Below are 19,831 nucleotides of genomic sequence, written 5' to 3'. Positions count from 1 at the left end.
CAAGTAGGATTACAGGCCTGTGCCACCATATCCAGCTAACTTTTTGTATTTAGTAGAGATGGGGTTTCACCATGTTGGTCAGGCTGGTCTCGAACTCCTGACATCAGATGATCCACCCGCCTCGGCCTCCCAAAGTGCTGGGATTACAGGCATGAGCCACTGCACCCAACCTAATTTTAATTTTTGTAGAGATAGGGTCTTGTTATATTTCCCTGGCTGGTCTTTAACTCCTGGGCTCAAGCACTACTCCTGCTTTGGCATCCCAAAGTGTTGGGATTACAAATGCGAACCACAGTGCAAAGTCTTGAGTTAAGGGCAGACAATTTCTAGGCAAGTAAATGTAATCTGGCCTGGAGAGTAGACCAGACCGATTCCTTTTCTTGGGAACTTGAACCACAATAGATTGAATGAGTGAGCTGCAGCTGACAGGCTGTGATACAAGATGGACTTGGAAATATCACATCTAACCAAGACCCTGTTGCCTAAAAGTTGGGCTGACAGCAGCAAAGCTAGGATTTCAATGCAAACCCTGCCCTTAGACCCTCACTCAGGGCAGTTTCCCAAAGGGAAGAGATGTCCACAGGGGAGCCCATGGAATCTCCAGGGCATGCATCCACCTGTTCGCTTGCCTACCAGCTCTGCTCCAAACTCACCTGCTCAAAGACCTTCTATGGGTCCTGACAGCCCACAGGAAAAGTTCAAAGGATTGAGCCTGTCATCCGAGGCCACTTGGCTATCAGGTCACCTTTTCCAGGAGGTTCTGGACGGCTTTCTGGGTAAACAGGGGAGCTGCTTTTCAGGGGTGGTGCTGTCCAGCATGGCTAAGAAGAGGCACACACTGCACATGGGCCCCCGCTGCACGTGGACCCCCACTGCATAGACAGTGCATGCCGAGAGACTCTTATCAAATCCCAGTAAGCACCACAGATCTTGCAATTTTACTCTGAAGGCAGAGAGGTGAGAGAGTAGATGAAGGCAGCCAACGGGACAGGAGTTTGCTGGAGATGCAAGCTGAGAATCAGGGAAGTCCAGAGGCCTTAGGTCCAAATCAGCTTTGTACTGGGGCAGCATCCACCCGGCCCCACAACTCCCATCAGGTGGACACACCTAGATCGCATCTGCACACTCTTGAGAAGGTGGAGCTCCTTCCTGTAAAGCCCACGAAACACTGGACCTGCCAGACCCTCCTCAGCCACACAGTCTTCTAGTGTCTTTTGGGGGTTGGATCCAGCCCATTGGGGTCTACAATCCAACCACTTCGGGGTATGTCTGCGCCTCGCCCTAAAGCCCCGCCCACACCTGCTTCCTAGACCTAAATGCCATTTGATAGGGCAGAGATCACTCTCCCAGGACCTTCCAGACTAACGCCCATGCTCTTCAGAGACAACACTTAGGTCCCGCTGGCCAATTGCAGCCAAACCACGGCCTCGGTCACGCCCCATGCACAGCTCGCCCAATTGGGGGTGATCTCGGACAGTACAACCCGCACTCCAGGGCCACCGGGAGGCGCTTCGGGCCGCCAGCCTCGATGGAGGCAGAGCAGTCGGGGGTCGGCCAGGCCCGGCCCTCGGGCCCAATTCCGCCCTCCTGCCCTTCCCCTAGCCCAGTCCAGGGCCCGGTCCAACGTGCATCAGCGAAGACACATCCAGCGCTTCCGCGAGGCGATCTCCCATGCGTGGCAATGTGGGACTGAGCCCGCCAGACTGGGCAGCTAGGAGCGGCGGCAGCGGCAGCAACAGCAGGGGCCTGTAGGATTGAAAGTGGGATGGACTGGGCGGCTGCGACGCAGTCCCCAGACCTTGGAGGTCAGAGCTAGGCGCCACCCTACTGCAAACAGGCAGGAGCCAGGAGCTGGTTTACCCTTTAAAACCAGGTGTCGGGGAACAGAAGCCACGTCCACTCCAAAAGTTAGGCATCAGGACTAGGAGCCCTTAGAAATTTAGTCAGGGCTGGCCGGGCGCGGTGGCTCACGCCTGTAATCCCAGCACTTTGGGAGGCCGAGGCAGGTGGATCACGAGGTCAGGAGATGGAGACCATCCTGGCTAACATGGTGAAACCTCATCTCTACTAAAAATACAAAAAATTAGCCGGGTGGTGGCGGACGCCTTGTAGTCCCCAGCTACTCTGGATGCTGAGGCAGGAGAATGGCCTGAACCCGGGAGGTGGAGCTTGCAGTGAGCTGAGACAGGGCCACTGCACTCCAGCCTAGGCGAAAGAGCAAGACTCTGTCTCAAAAAAAAAAAGAAAGAAAGAAAGAAAGAAATTTAGTCAGGGCTTGGATCTCAGGTACCTTATGGAAGAAATCAGGGGTCAGGCTTATCTGCTGCCACTTACTGCTTCAGCCAGGTATCCCTCAGCCACCAGGTGCACTGATCCAAGATCACTGGCTCTCTGCTGCTGCTGCTGCTGATGATGATGATGATTATTATTTTTGAGATGGAGTCTGACTGTCGCCCAGGCTGGAGTGCAGTGGCACGATCTTGGCTCGCTGCAAGCTCCACCTCCTGGGTTTACGCCATTCTCCTGCCTCAGCCTCCCGAGTAGCTGGGACTACAGGCGCCTGCCACTATGCCCAGCTAATTTTTTTGTATTTTTAGTAGAGATGGGGTTTCATCGTGTTAGCCTGGATGGTCTCCATCTCCTGACTTCGTGATCCGCCCGCCTCAGCCTCCCACAGTGGTGGGATTACAGGCACCCGGCCTATTATTGAGACAGGGTCTCACTCTGTCACCCAGGATGGAGTGCAGTGGGATGACCATGGCTCACTGCAGCCTTAATCTCCTGGGCTCAAGCGATCCTTCCACCTCAGCCTCTGGAGTAGTTGGGACGACAAACACTTGCCATCACGCCTGGCTAATTTTTAAAATTATTATTCTCTAAAGAGAAGAGGTTGCATCATCCTGCCTAGGCTGGTCTCAAGCTTCTGGGCTCAAGAGATCCTCCTGCCTGGGCCTCCCAAAGTGCTGGGATTATTGGTGTGGGCCACCACGCCCTGCCTGAACTCTTATGTAAAAGATGATGCTTTTGTTGGTCACAGGGCCCAGCCTCCTGTGCTTTCTGCCTGGCAACCTCTTCCCCAGCTTCTCTCCACAACTAGATTCTCCCCACTTAACATTCCACTCCAGTGTCATCCCTGCTGAAACCAGACCATCCCTGTCCACTGCATCCAAAGTGACAGCCTCAATTAGGCAGTTCTTCATGGTGCCTCTTCCTCTGGGCCACAAGAAGGCCCACTGATGCGCCCAACACACCTCCATCTCACCTGCATCCCAGCCTGGCCTGGTCAGCCTTATTTCCAAGACAGATACTCACAGTGGTATTTTCCCGGGGGACAGTACTGAGTGAGGAGCTAGATGCGGGTGTTACCCCTCCCTGCCCACCCATTCCTATGGGGGCGCAGAAAGGCAGAGCCAGCCTGCTGTGGGCACAGCACCCATGGCAGTTTGACCTGAGCAGCAGGGGCTGGACCTGGCCCTGGGGACGTCCAGGAGGTAGGGAGGTTGGATGCCCGGAAGCCTTGGGCCAGCCCTTCCAGGAACACACGTGCACAGGGCTTTCTATGCTCTTTTTTTGTTTTTTAATTTTTTACAAAACTGTGTGTCCCGACCAATCAGGACAGTGCAGGCCTCCCCCAGGCATTGAGGCCTGAAGGAGGAGGCCACCATGAATGAGCAGCTGCCAACCCCAGAAGAACTGTCTGCCCTTCTGCATAGGGGCCAGTGTGAGGAAGGGGTCCGGCTGGAGGCTCTGCCCTGCCCCCCAGGCTGCTGGGAGAGAAGGCCAGGCCCTGGGTCCCTGGTGCTCCTAGTGCCTGTAAGGAAAGGAGGGAGAACAGGGTCTGAGGGAGAAGGGAGGGCTGGGGCCAGGGCTGGGGCAGGCCAGAGGGCAGCCCACAACATCTCACCAACAATGTGTGACATTATCCAACCACTGTGACGCCAATGATGACTGCTAGGAGGACGACGGTGATGGACACACAGATGGCAATCAAGACTTTCTTCTGTGGGAGAGGAGGGGGTCAGGGAAGTCACACAGGGTGCCTGGGGCAGAGGCCGGGCCTGGGAGGCTCACCTTCCTCGCCTTCTTCTGGTTCTCCAGGGCTGTCTTGACGTGCTCCTGCCCGCGTTCCACGTAGTCCGCTGAGCTCAGGATGTTCTTCTCAATCCGATTGATCATCTCCCCCTGCTCAGAGGATGGGGTGATTCAGGGAGGTAAGGATGCCTTTGCCCACCCCACCCCACATGACTGAAGAGCATTCCTGGCAGGAAAAAAAAGATTGCACTAACAAAGACAAGGGCAAGACTCGACCTGACAAAAGTTCAGATTCCTTGGGGATGGCTTCCAGGTCCCTTCTATCATGTAGTCCCTTGTCCCCTGCTCGCTTATCCCATATGACCTCTATCTGCAGTGGTAGCTTGGAGCTAAGGACCTCAAATGGCTCATACCTTTCACAGATGGTGAACTGTGCCTTCACAAATCTGTCTGAATTTACCCATTCTTCCAGGCCTATCTACAGCTGCTGCAAAGCCCTCCCTATCCCTGCCTCCTCCTGGCACCACCAGCCTCAGGTCTCAGTACTCCTACTGAATGAGATCTCTTTCCTGCAAAGGGCAGATCTTTTTCAGCTGTAAAAGGGCATTGGTTGTAGCATGACTGAGGCCAGCTCCTCCAGGACAGGGCTGGAAGCTCAACTCAACTCACGCAACCAGGGCCAGGGGAACATCGCCCCCACCCCAGCCTTGTACAGATGTTAGGAGGCAGCCCCTCTAAGGCAACTCTGAATGAACCTCTGAGAGGTATCAGGGTGGATGCCGTTAGTGGAGGGGGAGCCGGGGCTGGGGCCAGACCTGGGCAGGCTCAAGTTTTGGAGAGAGGGCAGGGTGCTATGCAGAAGGGAGTGGGTATCTGGGTAGCAGCAGAGGCAGGCGCCATTCTCGGGGTACAGCTAAGGATAAGAATAAGCACCAGTTTGGGGGGATGGCCAAACCTGGAAGACACAAAAGCCTCAGGGAGAGAATCTAAGGGTGGCAGGAGGCTGGCAGTTTGGACTGAGCCTGGTCTCACGTCTGGGGCTACGCGGGGCACTCACCTGCATCTCCACTTCAGAAGCCAGAAAAGTGAAGATATCATGCAACTCACGAATACTGCGTTCAAGCTGCTGGATCTCACTGTGCCGGGCGGAGATCTCATTTAAGGCCTGTCGAGTCACCTGTGTGTCCTTCAGGATCTGGGGGATGGACAGGAGTAGGCCAACTATTCACAGGGAGACTGACAGCAGGTCAGAAGCTCCTGTTGAACTTCTGGGGAGCCCTCAGCCTGGAATCTGTTGGGTGACTCCAGGCCGGCTAATTAATTCCCTTAGGGGCCTCAGGGTACCCTCAATCAGAAAGGGACATAGCAAGTAGGGTGCAGTGGCTCACACCTCTAGTCCCAGCTACTCGGGAGGCTGAGGCAGGAGGATCACCTGAGCCCAGGAGGTCAAGAAAGGGACAGGACTCAGAGGGGATGGGAGGCACAGCAGAGAGGGGCTGGCTGTGGCCACTCACATTGGACACAAACACCTCGCTCTGCCCACTATCCAGCATCTGCTCCAGCTCCTCGTCAGACACCATCCCAGCATTGGCTGTGAAGGAAAAGGCCAGGCTCAGGGCTGGGTTGGGATTACCTGCCCCTGCAGGCCAGGCTGGGCACACACAACTCACTGATCTTCAGCTGCCTCCGGATCCGCTCCACGTTCTTCTCCCGGTATTCGGACTGCATTGAATTGCACTTGTTGATGAGCTCCACGAATTGCTGGGACAGGACCCCGTGCTAAAGATGAAGAATATAGGCTGGGTGCCCCTGGGAGGATCCCTGCCCGGTCTGGGCCTCGGCAATCCCATAGTACAGTGAGCAAATAGCATGAGCTCTTATGCGGGGTCTGCCACCTTAATCACCTTGTGATGACCTTGACAGGCTCCCCCATTTCTCTTAGACAAAAAGCCAAAGCCCTTAGCAGGTCTATGTGGCCCTCCATGATCATTTTTATTTTTATTTATTTATTATTTACTTTTTGAGACAGAGTTTCGTTCTTATTGCCCAGGCTGGAGTGCAGTGGCGCAATCTCGGTTCACCGCAAACTTGGCCTCCTGGGTTCAAGCGATTCTCTTGCCTCAGCCTCCCGAGTAGCTGGGACTACCGGTGCACATCACCATGCATGGTTAATTTTTGTATTTTTAGTAGTGATGAGGTTTCACCATGTCGGCCAGGATGGTCTCAATCTCTTGACCTCAGGTGATCCACCCACCTTGGCCTCCCAAAGTGCTGGGATTACAAGTGTGAGCCACTGCACCTGGCCTATTTTTATTTTTAATAGAGACAGGGTTGGCCCGCACGGTGGCTCATGCCTGTAATCCCAGCACTTTGGGAGGCTGAGGCAGGCAGATCACCTGAGGTCAGAGTTCAAGACCAGCCTGGCCAACATGGTGAAACCCCATCTCTACTAAAAATACAAAAATTAGCTGGGTGCAGTGGTGGGTGCCTGTAGTCCCAGTTACTTGGGAGGCTGAAGCAGGAGAATGGCTTGAACTCAGGAGGTGGAGGCTGCAGTGAGCAGACATGGCACCACTGCACTTCAGCCTGGGTGACAGAGTGAGACCCTGTCTCAAAAAAAAACAAAGAGAGAGATGGGGTCTCACAATGTTGCCCAGGCTGGTCTCAAACGCCTGGGCTCAACCAATCCTCCCACCTCAGCCTCCAAAGTGCTGGGATTACAGGTGTGAGCCAAGGTGCATGGCCAGCCCTCTATGATCTCTCCTTCTCCCATGACCTCTCTGATCTTACTTCCTGTTACTGTTCCCTCCCTCCGCCCATCCACATTGGTCTCCTTACAGCCCTCCCTAGACAAAGCACACTCTCAGCTTAAACCTTTGCATTCACTTCTCATTCTACCTAGAATGCTCATTCCCCGCAAACACCTTTAAGTCTTTTGTTCAGATGTTACCTTCTGAATGAAGCTTCCTCCACCTGCTTTCAACTGCAACTCTACCCTCCTCCAGCATGCTCAGTCCCTCTTCCCCTGCTCTTTTTTCCTTAATGCTTATTACGTTCTAAATAATTCACTTATTTATTATGGTGATTGTCTACATCAGAAGGGAAGTTCCATGAGGATAGGGATCATTGATTCACTGCTGTATCTTAAACAGTTCCAAAAAGGTCTAGCACACAGTAGGCACCCAATATGTAACTGCTGAATGCTTGCTGAATGCCAACCTTGCTGCCTACACCACAGTTCCTATGCCTAGAGATGAACATGCTGCCTGGGCGAAACAGGTGCAACAGGCCCACATGGGCCCTCGACCACTCATGACAATCACCACCACAGGCTTCCCCAGAAACACTGGCTCTGGGGTATCTGCTCTGCCTTGCCCCTTCTACTGAGGCCTTAAATATGCTCCTTCCTTGGAGTTCCTTTTCCAGAGACACATCTGCTCTCCTGGTTCCAGCTGCACCCTTCCAAGATGCCCAAGCTGTTTCATCTTCAATCTGGGGTCCTTGCTGAGCCCTGGGCTCAACTACTCCAACCCTGACCTCCTGGTATCCTCCTCACTGGGGACACAGAGAGGGCCAGTCAGATCACTGCAAATCTCCTTACTAAGATATCACCCCAGGGGCCGTGCACGGTGGCTCATGCCTGTAATCATAGCACTTTGGGAGGCCAAAGCAGGTGGATCACTTGAGGTCAGGAGTTCAAGACCAGCCTGGTCAACATGGTGAAACCTCATTTCTACCAAAAATATAAAAAAACTAGCCAGGTGTAGTGGTGTACGCCTGTAATCCCAGCTACTTGTGAGGCTGAGGGAGGATTATCGCTTGAAGGAGGTGGAGGTTGCAGTGAGCCAAGATTGTGCCACTGCACTCCAGCCTGGGCGACAGAGAGAGACTCCATCTCAAAAAAATAATAATAATTAAAAAAAAAAAAGATATTACACCAGGGGAGTTCCTCTTCAGTGTTGCCCCAGGGAAGTTCCACTTCCTGACTTCTTGAATTCCAGCTGTGGGACTAAGGATGTCCCTGTCACATAGACAGGAAACCTGCCAATCAATTTGTGACTTCTCACTCTCCTTCCCTGGGCAGCGCCGTTAGCCACCAGATCACACGTGAGTAATGTCTTTATCCCCTATTGAACCCTAACTCCTCATCTTGACTCCTAGAAAACACGTGTCCCAGCTGGGTATGGTGGCTCATGCCTGTAATTCCAGCACTTTGGGAGGCCGAGGCAGGAGGGTCACCTGAGGTCAGGAGTTCGAGACCAACCTAGCCAACATGGTGAAACCCCGTCTCTACTAAAAATACAAAAATGAACTCGGCATGGTGATGTCCGCCTGTAATCCCAGCTATTCAGGAGGCTGAGGCAAAAAGAAAAGAAAACATGTGTCCCACAGTCAAGCCTAGGTCTTGTCTGGGGTCAATAAGTAACTTCTTACTGAATGGAAGAAAATAAAGCAGGGTGTTATAACCGGACTGAGCATCAGGACACCTGGTTTCCTGACCTTGAGCAAGTTCTTTCTCTCTCTGAGCTCAGGTTCCCCACTTGAAAAAATCATCCAATTGGACTCCATGACATCTGCAGGCCCTTCCTTCATACATCTGTCATCTAATACTTCATGAAACATTTGCTGAAATGTCCTCATTTCTGAGAAAAAAAACCCACCTGGGTTTTTCTCATTCTTGTGTTGACGGAGTTATAGTTCTCATCAGCTTCCTCCTTCTGGGGCTCTATGGCTGTGGGAAGACACAGGGGTATTGGGGGTACTTGTCTCCATAGGATTTTTAGGGAAATATAATTTATCATAAAATGACTAAGGCTGAGCCTCCAAGAGGAGAAAGTAAGTTTATTTTTCTTTGCATTACATCACTTGAGTTCCCGTAGGAATGCAGAGGCCACCTAACAAAACCCCATCTCCCTGTCCAAAGAATGCCCAGTGGGCAGCGATAACTGTGTAAGTAAATGGTTTCATTGTAAAAAAAAGAACCTGAGAGACCGGCTTGTGCTGTGGAGGGTACAATGGCCTGGAGGCCAGGAGATAGAGATGCTAGAACCAGGCCTGCTGTGTGACCTGGATATATCACAGGCTTCTCTGGGCCACACACTCCCCAGATATACCAACAACAGGGCAGGATCAGAGGGAAGGATCTGCCTGAGGTCCCAGTAGCTCACCCTTCAGCTGCAGGCGGATCTCCCTCCCAAGCTGTTTGATCTCGTCGCGCAGGTTCTGCAGCTCCTGCTTCATGCCTGAATAAGAGAAGGCCACGACTCCCAAACAGCAGCCCCCACCTCAACAAACCACCCTGGCCACCACCTGCGTGGAACTACAACCCCCACAATCCCTGGGGCGGAGCATGCGCTATGCAGCCGGGGTTTCACTCACTCTCCTCAGGAAGGGGCGTGGCCAGGATGGTGACCTGCTGTTTCTCCAACTCCTGGACTTTATTCCCCAGCTTGACAATAGTCTGCCGAATTGTCCGGACCTGGGGAGGGTGACCGAGAGGGCTGAAAGAGATATGGGGTACTCCAGACCACGCTGCTCCTTGGGTCCTCCTACCCCCTCGCGAATCCAGGCCGAGACTCCATCCCTTTACCTTCTGGAAGAACTCCTCGTCCGGGCTCCCCAGCCGTGCCGTGCCCGGGTGCACCACCAGCGCGACTCGCTCCTTGTCCTCTTCGTCCGAGCTGTCATCCCCCTGCCAGGCCCGGAGTCATTGGCACCACTGTTTCGCTGCGGCTGTCACCCCGCAGGACCCACAGGCTTCCGGGACTTTCCTTCCTGGCCATCAGCCACCCCTCCCTACCTCGAAGACCAGGAGTCCTGCGTTCCAGTTCGTCCGCCCTTCCCCATCCCCGCTGCCCTGGCGTCTCACCTGCCTCAGCTCGTGGGTCCTGTCCCGCATGGCGGCCTGAGCTCTCCCTCCCCGGCGTCAGACCGGGAGGCCAGCAAACTTGGAATTCCCGTACCCCACTCACACTCTAACACTCCCCTCCCTCCCCCTGCGGACCCCAACACCCCCACGAGCCACCAGAGCCTCCGTCCCTTGCACTGCCCACAGTCAATGGCAAGGCGCCGACCCCGGGGACCCCCCCAAGGTTCCACAGGTTGGAATTCCCTTTTCTTCCCCCCTCCAGCTCCAGCAGCCTCAGCCCCGCCCCTCCGTGATAAATTCGGGGCATGCGCATATAGTCGCGTCTCTTCCTCGCCGGAGGCGGGGAAGGTGGAGTCGGAAGTTGTTGCGCCCCGAGCGGAAGCGGAGCTGCCGGGATGAGAGAACTCACTACCGTCACCGGAACCGTTTTATCTTCAACGGAAATCTGGTTGCCAAAAGGGGTAGGAATACGTCATTTGTACGTAATCTGAGGCACCCGCATCTCACATCACCCCATGGTGCCCCCACTGCGTCACGTGACCAACCCGGTTCCAAACTCGTGGACCGCAGAATGTGACGCTGTGACTGTCACGTGTCCCGGCTCTGTCAGCGCCGTCTCTGGGACGCTGTTTTCATCACGACGTCCCCGGCACTCCGACAACCGAACGACACCCACACGGCCCCTGCGAGGTGGGGAGGGGCGCGCCCACCACCCCCAGAGGCCTTTCGAGGCAGTGGGTGGTAGGACCCTTGCTGACTTCGCCCTTGCTGACTTCACCTTTATTGCTTTCGGGTCCAGGGGCGTGGGCGGACTGACGACTTAGCATTTGGGGCTGTCAGCATCATGGGACCTTGAAAATCGGGAAATAATAGGATCCGAGTCGTCAGCGTCAGAAAATTGCAGGGTTGTGTGGGCAGGGAATCTAGGGGTGAGAAGTGACCTCAGCCAAGGCAGAAACCTCTTCTTCCGCATCCTCCTGGCGCAGCCTCTGACAGGTGGGCAGCCAGCCGGCGCCTTCCCTGAACACTACAGCCCGGCTGCACTCACCACCTTGTGAGCCGTCAGACCATGTGAGGGCAGCTCAGGCTAAGAAAACTGAGCACGCTGCCTTCCCTACCACTCCCACCCCCCAGACCCTACCTTGCATCTGAGGCAGGTAATGACTTTGTTCTTAACTGAATCTAGGGAGTTCCTAGCTCAGTACCAAGCACATTATGGGCCCTCTATAAATACTTGTGGACAGAATCTTAGCCTTTCATGTATCTGAGGATGAAGCCCCTGGTTCCTTGGTCTCCTTTAGGCTTCAGTCTTTCTGACTGTGACACTTCTCTAATCCTGGCTATCGAGATATTCACTCATTTTTTATTTTTAAAAATTTTTACAAGATGGGGTCTCACTATGTTGTCCAAGCTGGTCTCTAACTCCTGGGCTCAAGCAATCCTCCTGCCTCAGCCTCCCAAACTGCTGGGATTACAGGCATGCACCACCATGCACAGAACATTCATTCACTTAATGGATATTTTTGGCACATACTATGGGCCAAACACTGTTCTAGGGCTGGAGATACATCAAGGACTAATAGATAAAAATTCCTGCACTCGCGGAACTTAAATTCTCTAGAAGGAGTCCCCAAGGTCACTTAGCAAGTCTCAGCATAGCTGGGAATGAATAACGGGTCTCCTGGACCCCAGGGCTCTGTCCAGGAAGCTTCTGTGAAGGTACAAGCAAGGAAAGGAATGGATCCTTTCTGCTATGCCCTGGTCAGGAAACCTAGATTCCTGGGACTGGGTTGCTGTGGACTTCTGGAAATTGCTTCCTGTCTCTAAGTGTCGATCTCCCTCTGCACAGTGGGTAACTTGGGGGGATGGGGAGATCATGTTTATGGGTATCGGCTGCTCTAAACTTCAGTGATGATGAGGTTGGAAACTGTCAAGTGCTGTCTGATTCTATGTGAGGATTTTTGGCTCTTCCTGTTAAAACCCAGCTCTAGGCCGGGCGCGGTGGCTCAAGCCTGTAATCCCAGCACTTTGGGAGGCCGAGACGGGCGGATCACGAGGTCAGGAGATCGAGACCATCCTGGCTAACACGGTGAAACCCCGTCTCTACTAAAAATACAAAAACTAGCTGGGTGAGGTGGCGGGCGCCTGTAGTCCCAGCTACTCGGGAGGCTGAGGCAGGAGAATGGCGTAAACCTGGGAGGCGGAGCTTGCAGTGAGCTGAGATCCGGCCACTGCACTCCAGTCCGGGCAACAGAGCGAGACTCTGCCTCAAAAAAAAAAAAAAAAAAAAAACCAGCTCTAGCAGGGTGCAGTGGCCTACGCCTGTAATCCCAGCACTTTGGGAGGCAGAGGCAGGCAGATCACCTGAGGCCAGGAGTTGGAGACCAGCCTGGCCAACATGGCGAAACCCCATCTCTACAAACGTACAAAAATTAGCCAGGCATGATGGCAGGTGCCTGTAATCTCAGCTACTCAGGAAGCTCAGACAGGAGGATTGCTTGAACCCAGGAGGCGGAGGTTGCAGTGAGCTGAGATCACACCATTGCACTCCAGCCTAGGCAACAGAGTAAGACTCCATCTCAAAAAAAAAAAAAAAAAAAAAACACAAAACCCAGCTAGTAGGAGAGTGGTTCCCTGATCAACCCACAGAGGGAATGCAGGGTTTTTCAGGAAGCCTCCCCTGGAGACGGTGAGGAAAGATTCTCTGCTCCCGGGTCTTCCATGTCAGCCTCTGCCTCTTCAGTCACTGCTGCTTACCTCCCGCATCTTTTGTCCCCTACCACCTGACCCCCTTCCCCCTCCTACTCTGTGTCTCTGAGTGGCACATGGTGGAAGGGCTCTTGGACCCCTGACTCATAGTCCTGCATGGGATCTTAAATAATGCATTACTCCTCTCTGGGACTCAATTTCCCCATTTGACGGCTTGGTCCTATAATTTCTGCCTTGCCTAAGGTAGGACTTGGACAGTATCTAGTGAGGTTAAGAAGGATGTGGAAGGGGCTGGAAAACTGTCGAGGGTGCCCTCCCCTCTGAGCTTTTTTTCTTTTTCTTTTCTTTTCTTTTTTTTTTTTTTTTTTTGAGGTTGGGTCTGGTTCTGTCACCCAGGCTGGAGTGCAGTAGTGTGCTCTCAGGTTCAGTCAATCCTTCTGCCTCAGCCTCCCAAGTAGCTGGTACTATAGGCATGCACCACCATGCCTGGCTAATTTTTGTATATTTTTTTGGTAGAGACTGGGTTTCGCCGTGTTGCCCAGGCTGGTCTCAAACCCCTGGGCTCAGTCGATCCACCCACCTTGGCCTCCCAAAGTGCTGGGATTACAGGTGTGAGCCACCATGCCCAGCCTCTCTGAGCTTTTAGTACTGTAGGTTCCAGCATCTTCTGGGCCCCCTGGTCCCATCTGCCTCTTTGTTTCTCAGTGTCTTGATGGCATGCCATCTTGATCCACTAAACTTCTCAGGATTATAATATTCATTATTTCATTTGTGGTCTCTGGGTGAGATTGCAGGGTTTTGGAATGGTGACTTAAGGTCACAGGAAGCTGGACTCCAAGCCTTGTGGTGGTATGTGGGGAGGAAAGAGGCCATTTAGAGAGATTGGCGCTGGGGATGAAGCTCTCCAGAGCTGAGCCCTTTGTTCCTCTCAGGCCCTCTAAGCAGCCTTGAAGTGGATATTAACTATCTTAGGCTGGGTGCAGTGGCTCATGCCTGTGATCTTAGCACTTTAGGAGGCCAAGGTGGGTAGATCACTTGAGGCCAGGAGTTCAAGACCAGCCTGGGCAACATAGCATCTGTCTCTACAAAAAAATCTTCTTTTGATTACCCAGGTACACTGGCGCTTTCCTGTAGTCCCAGCTACTCAGGAGGCTGAGGCAGGAGGATCACTTGAGTCCATGAGGTCAAGGGTACAGTCAGCAGTGATCTTGCCACTGCATTCCAGCCTGGGTGACAGAATGAGATCTTGTATCAAAAAAAAAAAAAAAAAAAAAAGTAGGGTGGGTGCAGTGGCTCACGCCTGTAATCCCAGCACTTTGGGAGGCCAAGGCAGGAGAATCCTTTGAGCCCAGGAGTTGAGACCAGCCTGGGCAACATGCCAAGACCTCATCTCTGTTTTTTCTTGTCGTTGTTGTTGTTGTTTGTTTTGAGACATGGTCTCGCTCTGTCTCCCAGGCTGGATTGCAGTGGCATGATCTCAGCTCACTGCAACCTCTGCCTCCTGAGTTCAAACAATTCTTACTCAGCCTCCCGAGTAGCTGGGATTACAGATACACACCACCACACCCGGCTAATTTTTGTATTTTTAGCAGAGATGGGGTTTCACCATATTGGCCAGGCTGGTATTGAACTCCTGACCTCATGATCCTCCACCTCGTGATCTGCCTGCCTCGGCCTCCCGAAGTGCTGGGATTACAGGCATGAGCCACTGTGCCCGGCCTAAGACCTCATCTCTAATTAGATTTTTTTTAATTAAAAATAAATAAATAGAAATAAAAATAAAGTTTAAAAAAGTATATTGGGCTGGGTGCTATGGCTCACGCCTGTAATCCCAGCACTTTGGGAGGCCAAGACAGGTGAATCACGAGGTCAGGAAATCAAGACCATCCTGGTTAACACAGTGAAATCCCGTCTCTACTAAAAATACAAAAATTAGCCGGGCGTGGTGGCGGGCGCCTGTAGTCCCAGCTACTCGGGAGGCTGAGGCAGGAGAATGGCATGAACCCGGGAGGCAGAGCTTGCAGTGAGCCCAGATTGTGCCACTGCACTCCAGCCTGGGCGACAGAGTGAGACTCTGTCTCAAAAAATATATATATATAGATATGGTCTTGCGTGTGTTTGTGGTGAGTGTGTATATTTGCTCCAGACTGTGCAGCTGTTGGGTGGAGGGGGGTGTGTTTTTTAACGTCTACACTATGATCCAAGGAAAATACCAGCTGGGGTGGCTTCCCGTGTTCCACCTACCCTTGGGGGTTTGCTGCCACCTATTGCTTTGGACTGTCTTGGAGGAGGAGTAGGTGGACTGCCTGCCCCACTAAGCCTTCTCCCACCCCTGTCACAGGGCCTCTCCCACACATGCTAGGTTGGAGACGACTGCTGGAGAGATTATTGATCCTGTCTGGCTCTACCTGAATCCACCTGCCTTGGCCTCCCAGAATGCTGGGATTATAGGCGTGAGCCACCATGCCCGGCCCTCACCGAGGCCGGCATATCACCTGAGGTCCAGGGTTCAAGACCAGCCTGACCAACATGGAGAAACCCCATCTCTACTAAAAATACAAAATTAGCCGGGCATGTTGGCACATGACTGTAATCCCACCTACTTGAGAGGCTGAGGCAGGAGAATCACCTGAACCCGGGAGGCGGAAGTTGCAGTGAGCCAAGACTGCACCATTGCACGCTGGGGGCAACAAGAGCGAAACTCTGTCTCAAAGAAAACAAAACAGAAAAATCCAAATAATAATAGTATGATACTCATAGGATTGCTGTAAAGATGAAGTGATATTTGTAAAGCAAACAGAACAGCACCTGGTGCAGAATGTCAGTGCTTCCTTGCTGTTGTATGACGGCGATGATTGTTACTCTGAATCTTTCAGCAGCTCCAGTGTCTCTGCTAGAGGGTCCATGTTGCTGCCTATCTGGAGACTTCCTTCCCCTCTCCATCTCCTGGGTCCCATTGTGCACCAAGGCCGAGACTATCACCCTTGCCAGTTCATGCCCCTCTCTTGTGTCTCCACTTGGAGCTAACATACCATATATTTTGCTAATTTATTTACATATTGGGCTGGGCGTGGTTGCTCACACCTGTAATCTCAGCACTTTGGGAGGCTGAGGCAGGAGGATGCTTGAGCTCAGGAGTTTGAGACCAATCTGGACAACATAGTGAGACCCCATCTCTACAAAATAAAAAATAAGGCTGGGCACGGTGGCTCACACCTGTAATCCCAGCACTTTGGGAGGCCGAGGTGGGCAGATCACCTGAGGTCAGGAGTTTGAGATGAGCCTGGCCAACATGGCGAAACCCTGTCTCTACTAAAAATATAAAAATTATCCGGGTGTCGTGGCGCACGCCTATAATCCCAGCTACTGGGGAGGCTGAGGTAAGAGAATTGCTTCAACCTGGAAGGCAGAGGTTGCCGTGAGCCAAGATCATGCCACTGCACTACAGCCTGGGAGACAGAATGAGACTCTGTCTCAAAAAATAAGTAAATACATAAAAAAAAAATAAAATAAAATATTAGCTGGGTGTGGTGGTGTGCACTTGTAGTTCCAGTTACTTGGGAGGCTGGGACAGGAGGATTGCTTGAAGCCATTAGTTAAAGGCTGCAGTGAGCTATTATTGTGCCAGTGCACTCCATCCTGGGTGACAGAGTGGGACCCTGTCTCAGAATTTTTTTTTTTTTTTCGAGACGGAGTCTTGCTCTGTTGCCCAGGCTGGAGTGCAGTGGCTGGATCTCAGCTCACTGCAAGCCCCGCCTCCCGGGTTTACACCGTTCTCCTGCCTCAGCCTCCCGAGTAGCTGGGACTACAGGCGCCCGCCACCTCGCCCAGCTAGTTTTTTGTATTTTTTAGTAGAGACGGGGTTTCACTGTGTTAGCCAGGATGGTCTCGATCTCCTTACCTCGTGATCCGCCCGTCTCAGCCTCCCAAAGTGCTGGGATTACAGGCTTGAGCCATTGCGCCCAGCCAAAAAAATTTTTTTAATAAAAAATAAAGGCCAGGCATGGTGGCTTACCTCTGTAATCCAAGCATTTTGGGAGGCCGAGGTGGGCAGATCACCTGACATCAGGAATTCGAGACCAGCCTGGCCAACATGGCGAAACCCCGTCTATACTAAAAATAAAAATATTGGCCAGGCATGGTGGCTCACACCTATAATTTTAGCACTTTGGGAGGCCAAGGCGAGTGGATTGCCTGAGCTCAGGAGTTTGAGACTAGCCTGGGCAACACGGTGAATCCCCATCTCTACTAAAATATTAAAAAATTAGCCAGATGTGGTGGTGTGCACCTGTAATCCCAGCTACTCTGGAGGCTGAGGCAGGAGAATCGCTTGAACCCGTGAGGCAGAGGTTGCAGTGAGCCGAGATCATGCCATTGCTCTCCAGCCTGGGCAACAGAATGAGACTCCATCTCAAAAAAAAAAAAAAAAATTATGTATCGTTTGTTATCACCACTCCCCCGTCAACTAGAATATAAGCTCCATAGGACAAGGGTTTTCACCTGCCTTACCCCCTGCTGCGCCCCCAGCACCTACAACAGAGCCTGGTACACAGTAGCTACTTGACAAATATTTACAAATGAATGAAATTATTTCTTATTCAATATTTATAAAGCACTTTATAAATAGTAACTCATTTAATCTCATAACAGTTTTATGAGAGAGGTACTATTACTGTCCTCATTTTATAGAGGAAGGAGTGGAGGCACAGAGAAGTTGAGGAACTTGCCTGAGGTTACACAGCCAGTAAAGGATACAGCCGGGATTTTAACCCAGATGCTGGAGCTCCACAGTTGGTATTCTTTTGTTGTTATTGATGTTGAGACAGGGTCTTGCTCTGTCGCCCAGGCTGGAGTTCAGTGGTGCAATTATGCCTCACTGAAGCCTTGAATTCCTGGGCTCAAGGGATCCTTTCACCTCGGCTTACTAAAATTAACTGGGACCATAGATGAAGGCCACTATATCTGGCTAATTGTTTTATTTTATTTATTTTTTTTGTACAAACGGGGTCTCATTATGTTGTCCAGGCTGGTTTCAAACTCCTGGCCTCAAGCAGTCCTCCCACCTGGGATTCCCAAAGTGCTGGGATTACAGGCTTGAGCCACCACTCCCAGCCCATACAGTTTGTGCTCCTAACCACTGCACTGTGGTCTTAGGGAAATACCAGCTCGGGTGGCTCCCTGTGTTCCACCCAACCTTGGGGACTTGGTGCCACCTATTGATATCCTGCTTCGGCCTGTCTGGGGGAAGAGGGGCAGATGACTTGTACCCACTGTGCCTCCCCCTGCCCCAGTCTCAGGTCTCTCCCACACCACTGGGTTGGGGCTGACTGTGGTGAGGTTATTGGTCCTCTCCCTTCTCCCTGTGAGCTGTGTCCCAAGCAGCCAAAGATATCCACACATGACTCAAGTAAGGGCTGCAGTTCACCCTACAGACATCTCTGAGGCTGTTTCTGTGGCAAGCCCTAAGGGCCATGGAGATGTGCCCCCATAGCTGTCTCCCCATGGGCATGTTTTGGGCTTAAACTTGACCACTCCCCAGAGTTTCATCTGAGACCCTCTCTTCCTCAAACTATTTACATACTCTTGTGGCTTTGAATAACCATATGCTGGCCTCTAAGTCCCTATCTCCAGCCCCAAATTTCTCCTAATTCTAGACCCTTGAATCTACCTGCCTCCTGGAGGTCCCGCAGACATTTTAAGCTGAAAGTGTCCCAGACAGGAAGCACTGCCTCCTGCTGAGAACCTCCTGAGCCAGCCATTCTTCCTCCTGTTTCCCATCCACGTGGATGACACTGTCATAATTTTACAGTTGGGCCACCCATGTCATAATTTTGGCCCTGAACTTTTTCTTTTTGAGACAGAGTTTTTTTTTTTTTTTTTTTTTTTGTCTTTTTTTTTTTTTGAGACGGAGTCTCGCTCTGTCGCCCACGCTGGAGTGCAGTGGCGTAATCTCAGCTCACTGTAAGCTCCGCCTTCTGGGTTCACGGCATTCTCCTGCCTCAGCCTCCCAGGTAACTGGGACTACAGGCGCCCGCCACCACGCCCGGCAAATTATTTGTATTTTTAGTAGAGATGGGGTTTCACTGTGTTAGCCAGGATGGTCACAATCTCCCGACCTCATGATCTGCCCGCCTCGGCCTCCCAAAGTGCTGGGATTACAGGTGTGAGCCACCGCGCCCGGCCCAAGACAGAGTTTTGCTCTTGTTGCCCAGGCTGGAGTGCAGTGGTGCAATCTCGGCTCACCACAACCTCCGCCTCCCTGGTTCAAGCAATTCTCCTGCCTCAGCCTCCTGAGTAGCTGGGATTACAGGCATGCACCACCATGCCTGGCTAGTTTTGTATTTTTTAGGAGAGACGGGATTTCTCCACATTGGTGAGGCTGGTCTCAAACTCCCGACCTCAGGTGATCAGCCCACCTCGGCGGCCTCCCACAATGCTAGGATTACAGCCATGAGCCACCGCACCCAGCCCTATTCCTTTTGTTGTTGTTGTTGAAACAGAGTTTCACTCTTGTTGCCCAGGCTGGAGTGCAATGGTGCAATCTTGCCTCACTGCAACTTCTGCCTTCCAGGTTCAAGAAGTTCTCCTGCCTCAGCCTCCTGAGTAGCTGGGAACACAGACACAGGTGCACCCCACCACTCACGGCTAATTTTTGTATTTTTAGTAGAGACGGCATTTCACTATGTTGCCAAGGCTGGTCTCAAACTCCTGGCCTCAGATGATCCGCCCACCTTGACCTCCCAAAGTGCTGGGATTATAGGCGTCAGCCACTGCACCCAGCCTGCCCAGGCTTTATTCTAAAGGTGATGGATCATGCAATTTGTTTGGATAAACTCTATTAAAATGCTAGAAGAGGCCGGGCACAGTGGCTTGTGCCTGTAATCCCAACACTTTGGGAGGCCGAGGTGGGTGGATCATTTGAGGTCAGAAGTTCGAGACCAGCTTGGCCAACATAGTGAAATCCCGCCTCTACTAAAAGGAGTGGTACTCCTTTACTAAGTGGAGTGCACTGGCACAAAAATTAGCCAGGCGTGGTGGCACATACGTGTAGTCCCAACTACTCAGGAGACTGAGGCAGGAGAATTGCTTGAACCTGGTAGATGGAGGTTGCAGTGAGCCGAGATTGCACCACTGCACTCCAGCCTGGGTGACAGAGCGAGACTCTGTCTCAAAAATAAATAAATAAATAAATAAATAAATAAATAAATAAATAAATAAATA

At 52.2% G+C, this 19,831-nt stretch overlaps 1 protein-coding gene and 1 long non-coding RNA gene across 3 annotated transcripts; both read right to left on the bottom strand.

Moving 5' to 3' along the window:
• Positions 1-909: 909 nt before the first annotated feature.
• Positions 910-2,056, bottom strand: LOC111525709. The gene is made up of 2 exons (XR_002726181.1): positions 1,861-2,056; positions 910-1,746 (listed from the first exon to the last, which is right to left on the bottom strand). It is a non-coding gene; the product is annotated as an uncharacterized LOC111525709 (long non-coding RNA).
• Positions 2,057-3,554: 1,498 nt separating this feature from the next.
• On the bottom strand, positions 3,555-10,980 carry STX4 (syntaxin 4). Of its 2 annotated transcripts, none has more exons than XM_023191230.2 (11): positions 9,902-10,980; positions 9,623-9,724; positions 9,412-9,533; positions 9,201-9,275; positions 8,694-8,764; positions 5,703-5,811; positions 5,547-5,623; positions 5,090-5,227; positions 4,072-4,182; positions 3,905-4,000; positions 3,555-3,811 (listed from the first exon to the last, which is right to left on the bottom strand). In XM_023191230.2, exons 2-10 carry the CDS (start codon positions 9,718-9,720, stop codon positions 3,920-3,922), a joined length of 882 nt encoding a protein of 293 aa, XP_023046998.1. In that variant the 5' UTR covers positions 9,721-9,724; positions 9,902-10,980; the 3' UTR covers positions 3,555-3,811; positions 3,905-3,919. The 2 variants fall into 2 exon arrangements, with proteins under 2 accessions (XP_023046998.1, XP_023046995.1); XM_023191227.2 differs by having other exon boundaries at positions 9,412-9,511; positions 9,902-10,274.
• Between the last annotated feature and the right edge of the window lie 8,851 nt (positions 10,981-19,831).

The sequence above is a fragment of the Piliocolobus tephrosceles genome, chromosome 17, assembly GCF_002776525.5.
Source record: "Piliocolobus tephrosceles isolate RC106 chromosome 17, ASM277652v3, whole genome shotgun sequence".
In the NCBI taxonomy this organism is placed as follows: domain Eukaryota; kingdom Metazoa; phylum Chordata; class Mammalia; order Primates; family Cercopithecidae; genus Piliocolobus; species Piliocolobus tephrosceles.
The sequence above is the reverse complement of the archived record's forward strand: the minus strand, read 5'-3'. Positions and strand labels throughout refer to the sequence as shown.

Bases quoted from the DNA above. Each gene is read 5' to 3' on its own strand.
- STX4 (XM_023191227.2), bottom strand. From the start codon at position 9,931: ATGCGGGACAGGACCCACGAGCTGAGGCAG. The intron at 8,765-9,200 runs GTGAGCTACTGG...GTCTTCCCACAG, and splicing joins GATCCGCCTGCAGCTGAAGG to CCATAGAGCCCCAGAAGGAG. The intron at 4,183-5,089 runs GTGAGTGCCCCG...TCCTCTGAGCAG, and splicing joins CTTCTGAAGTGGAGATGCAG to GGGGAGATGATCAATCGGAT.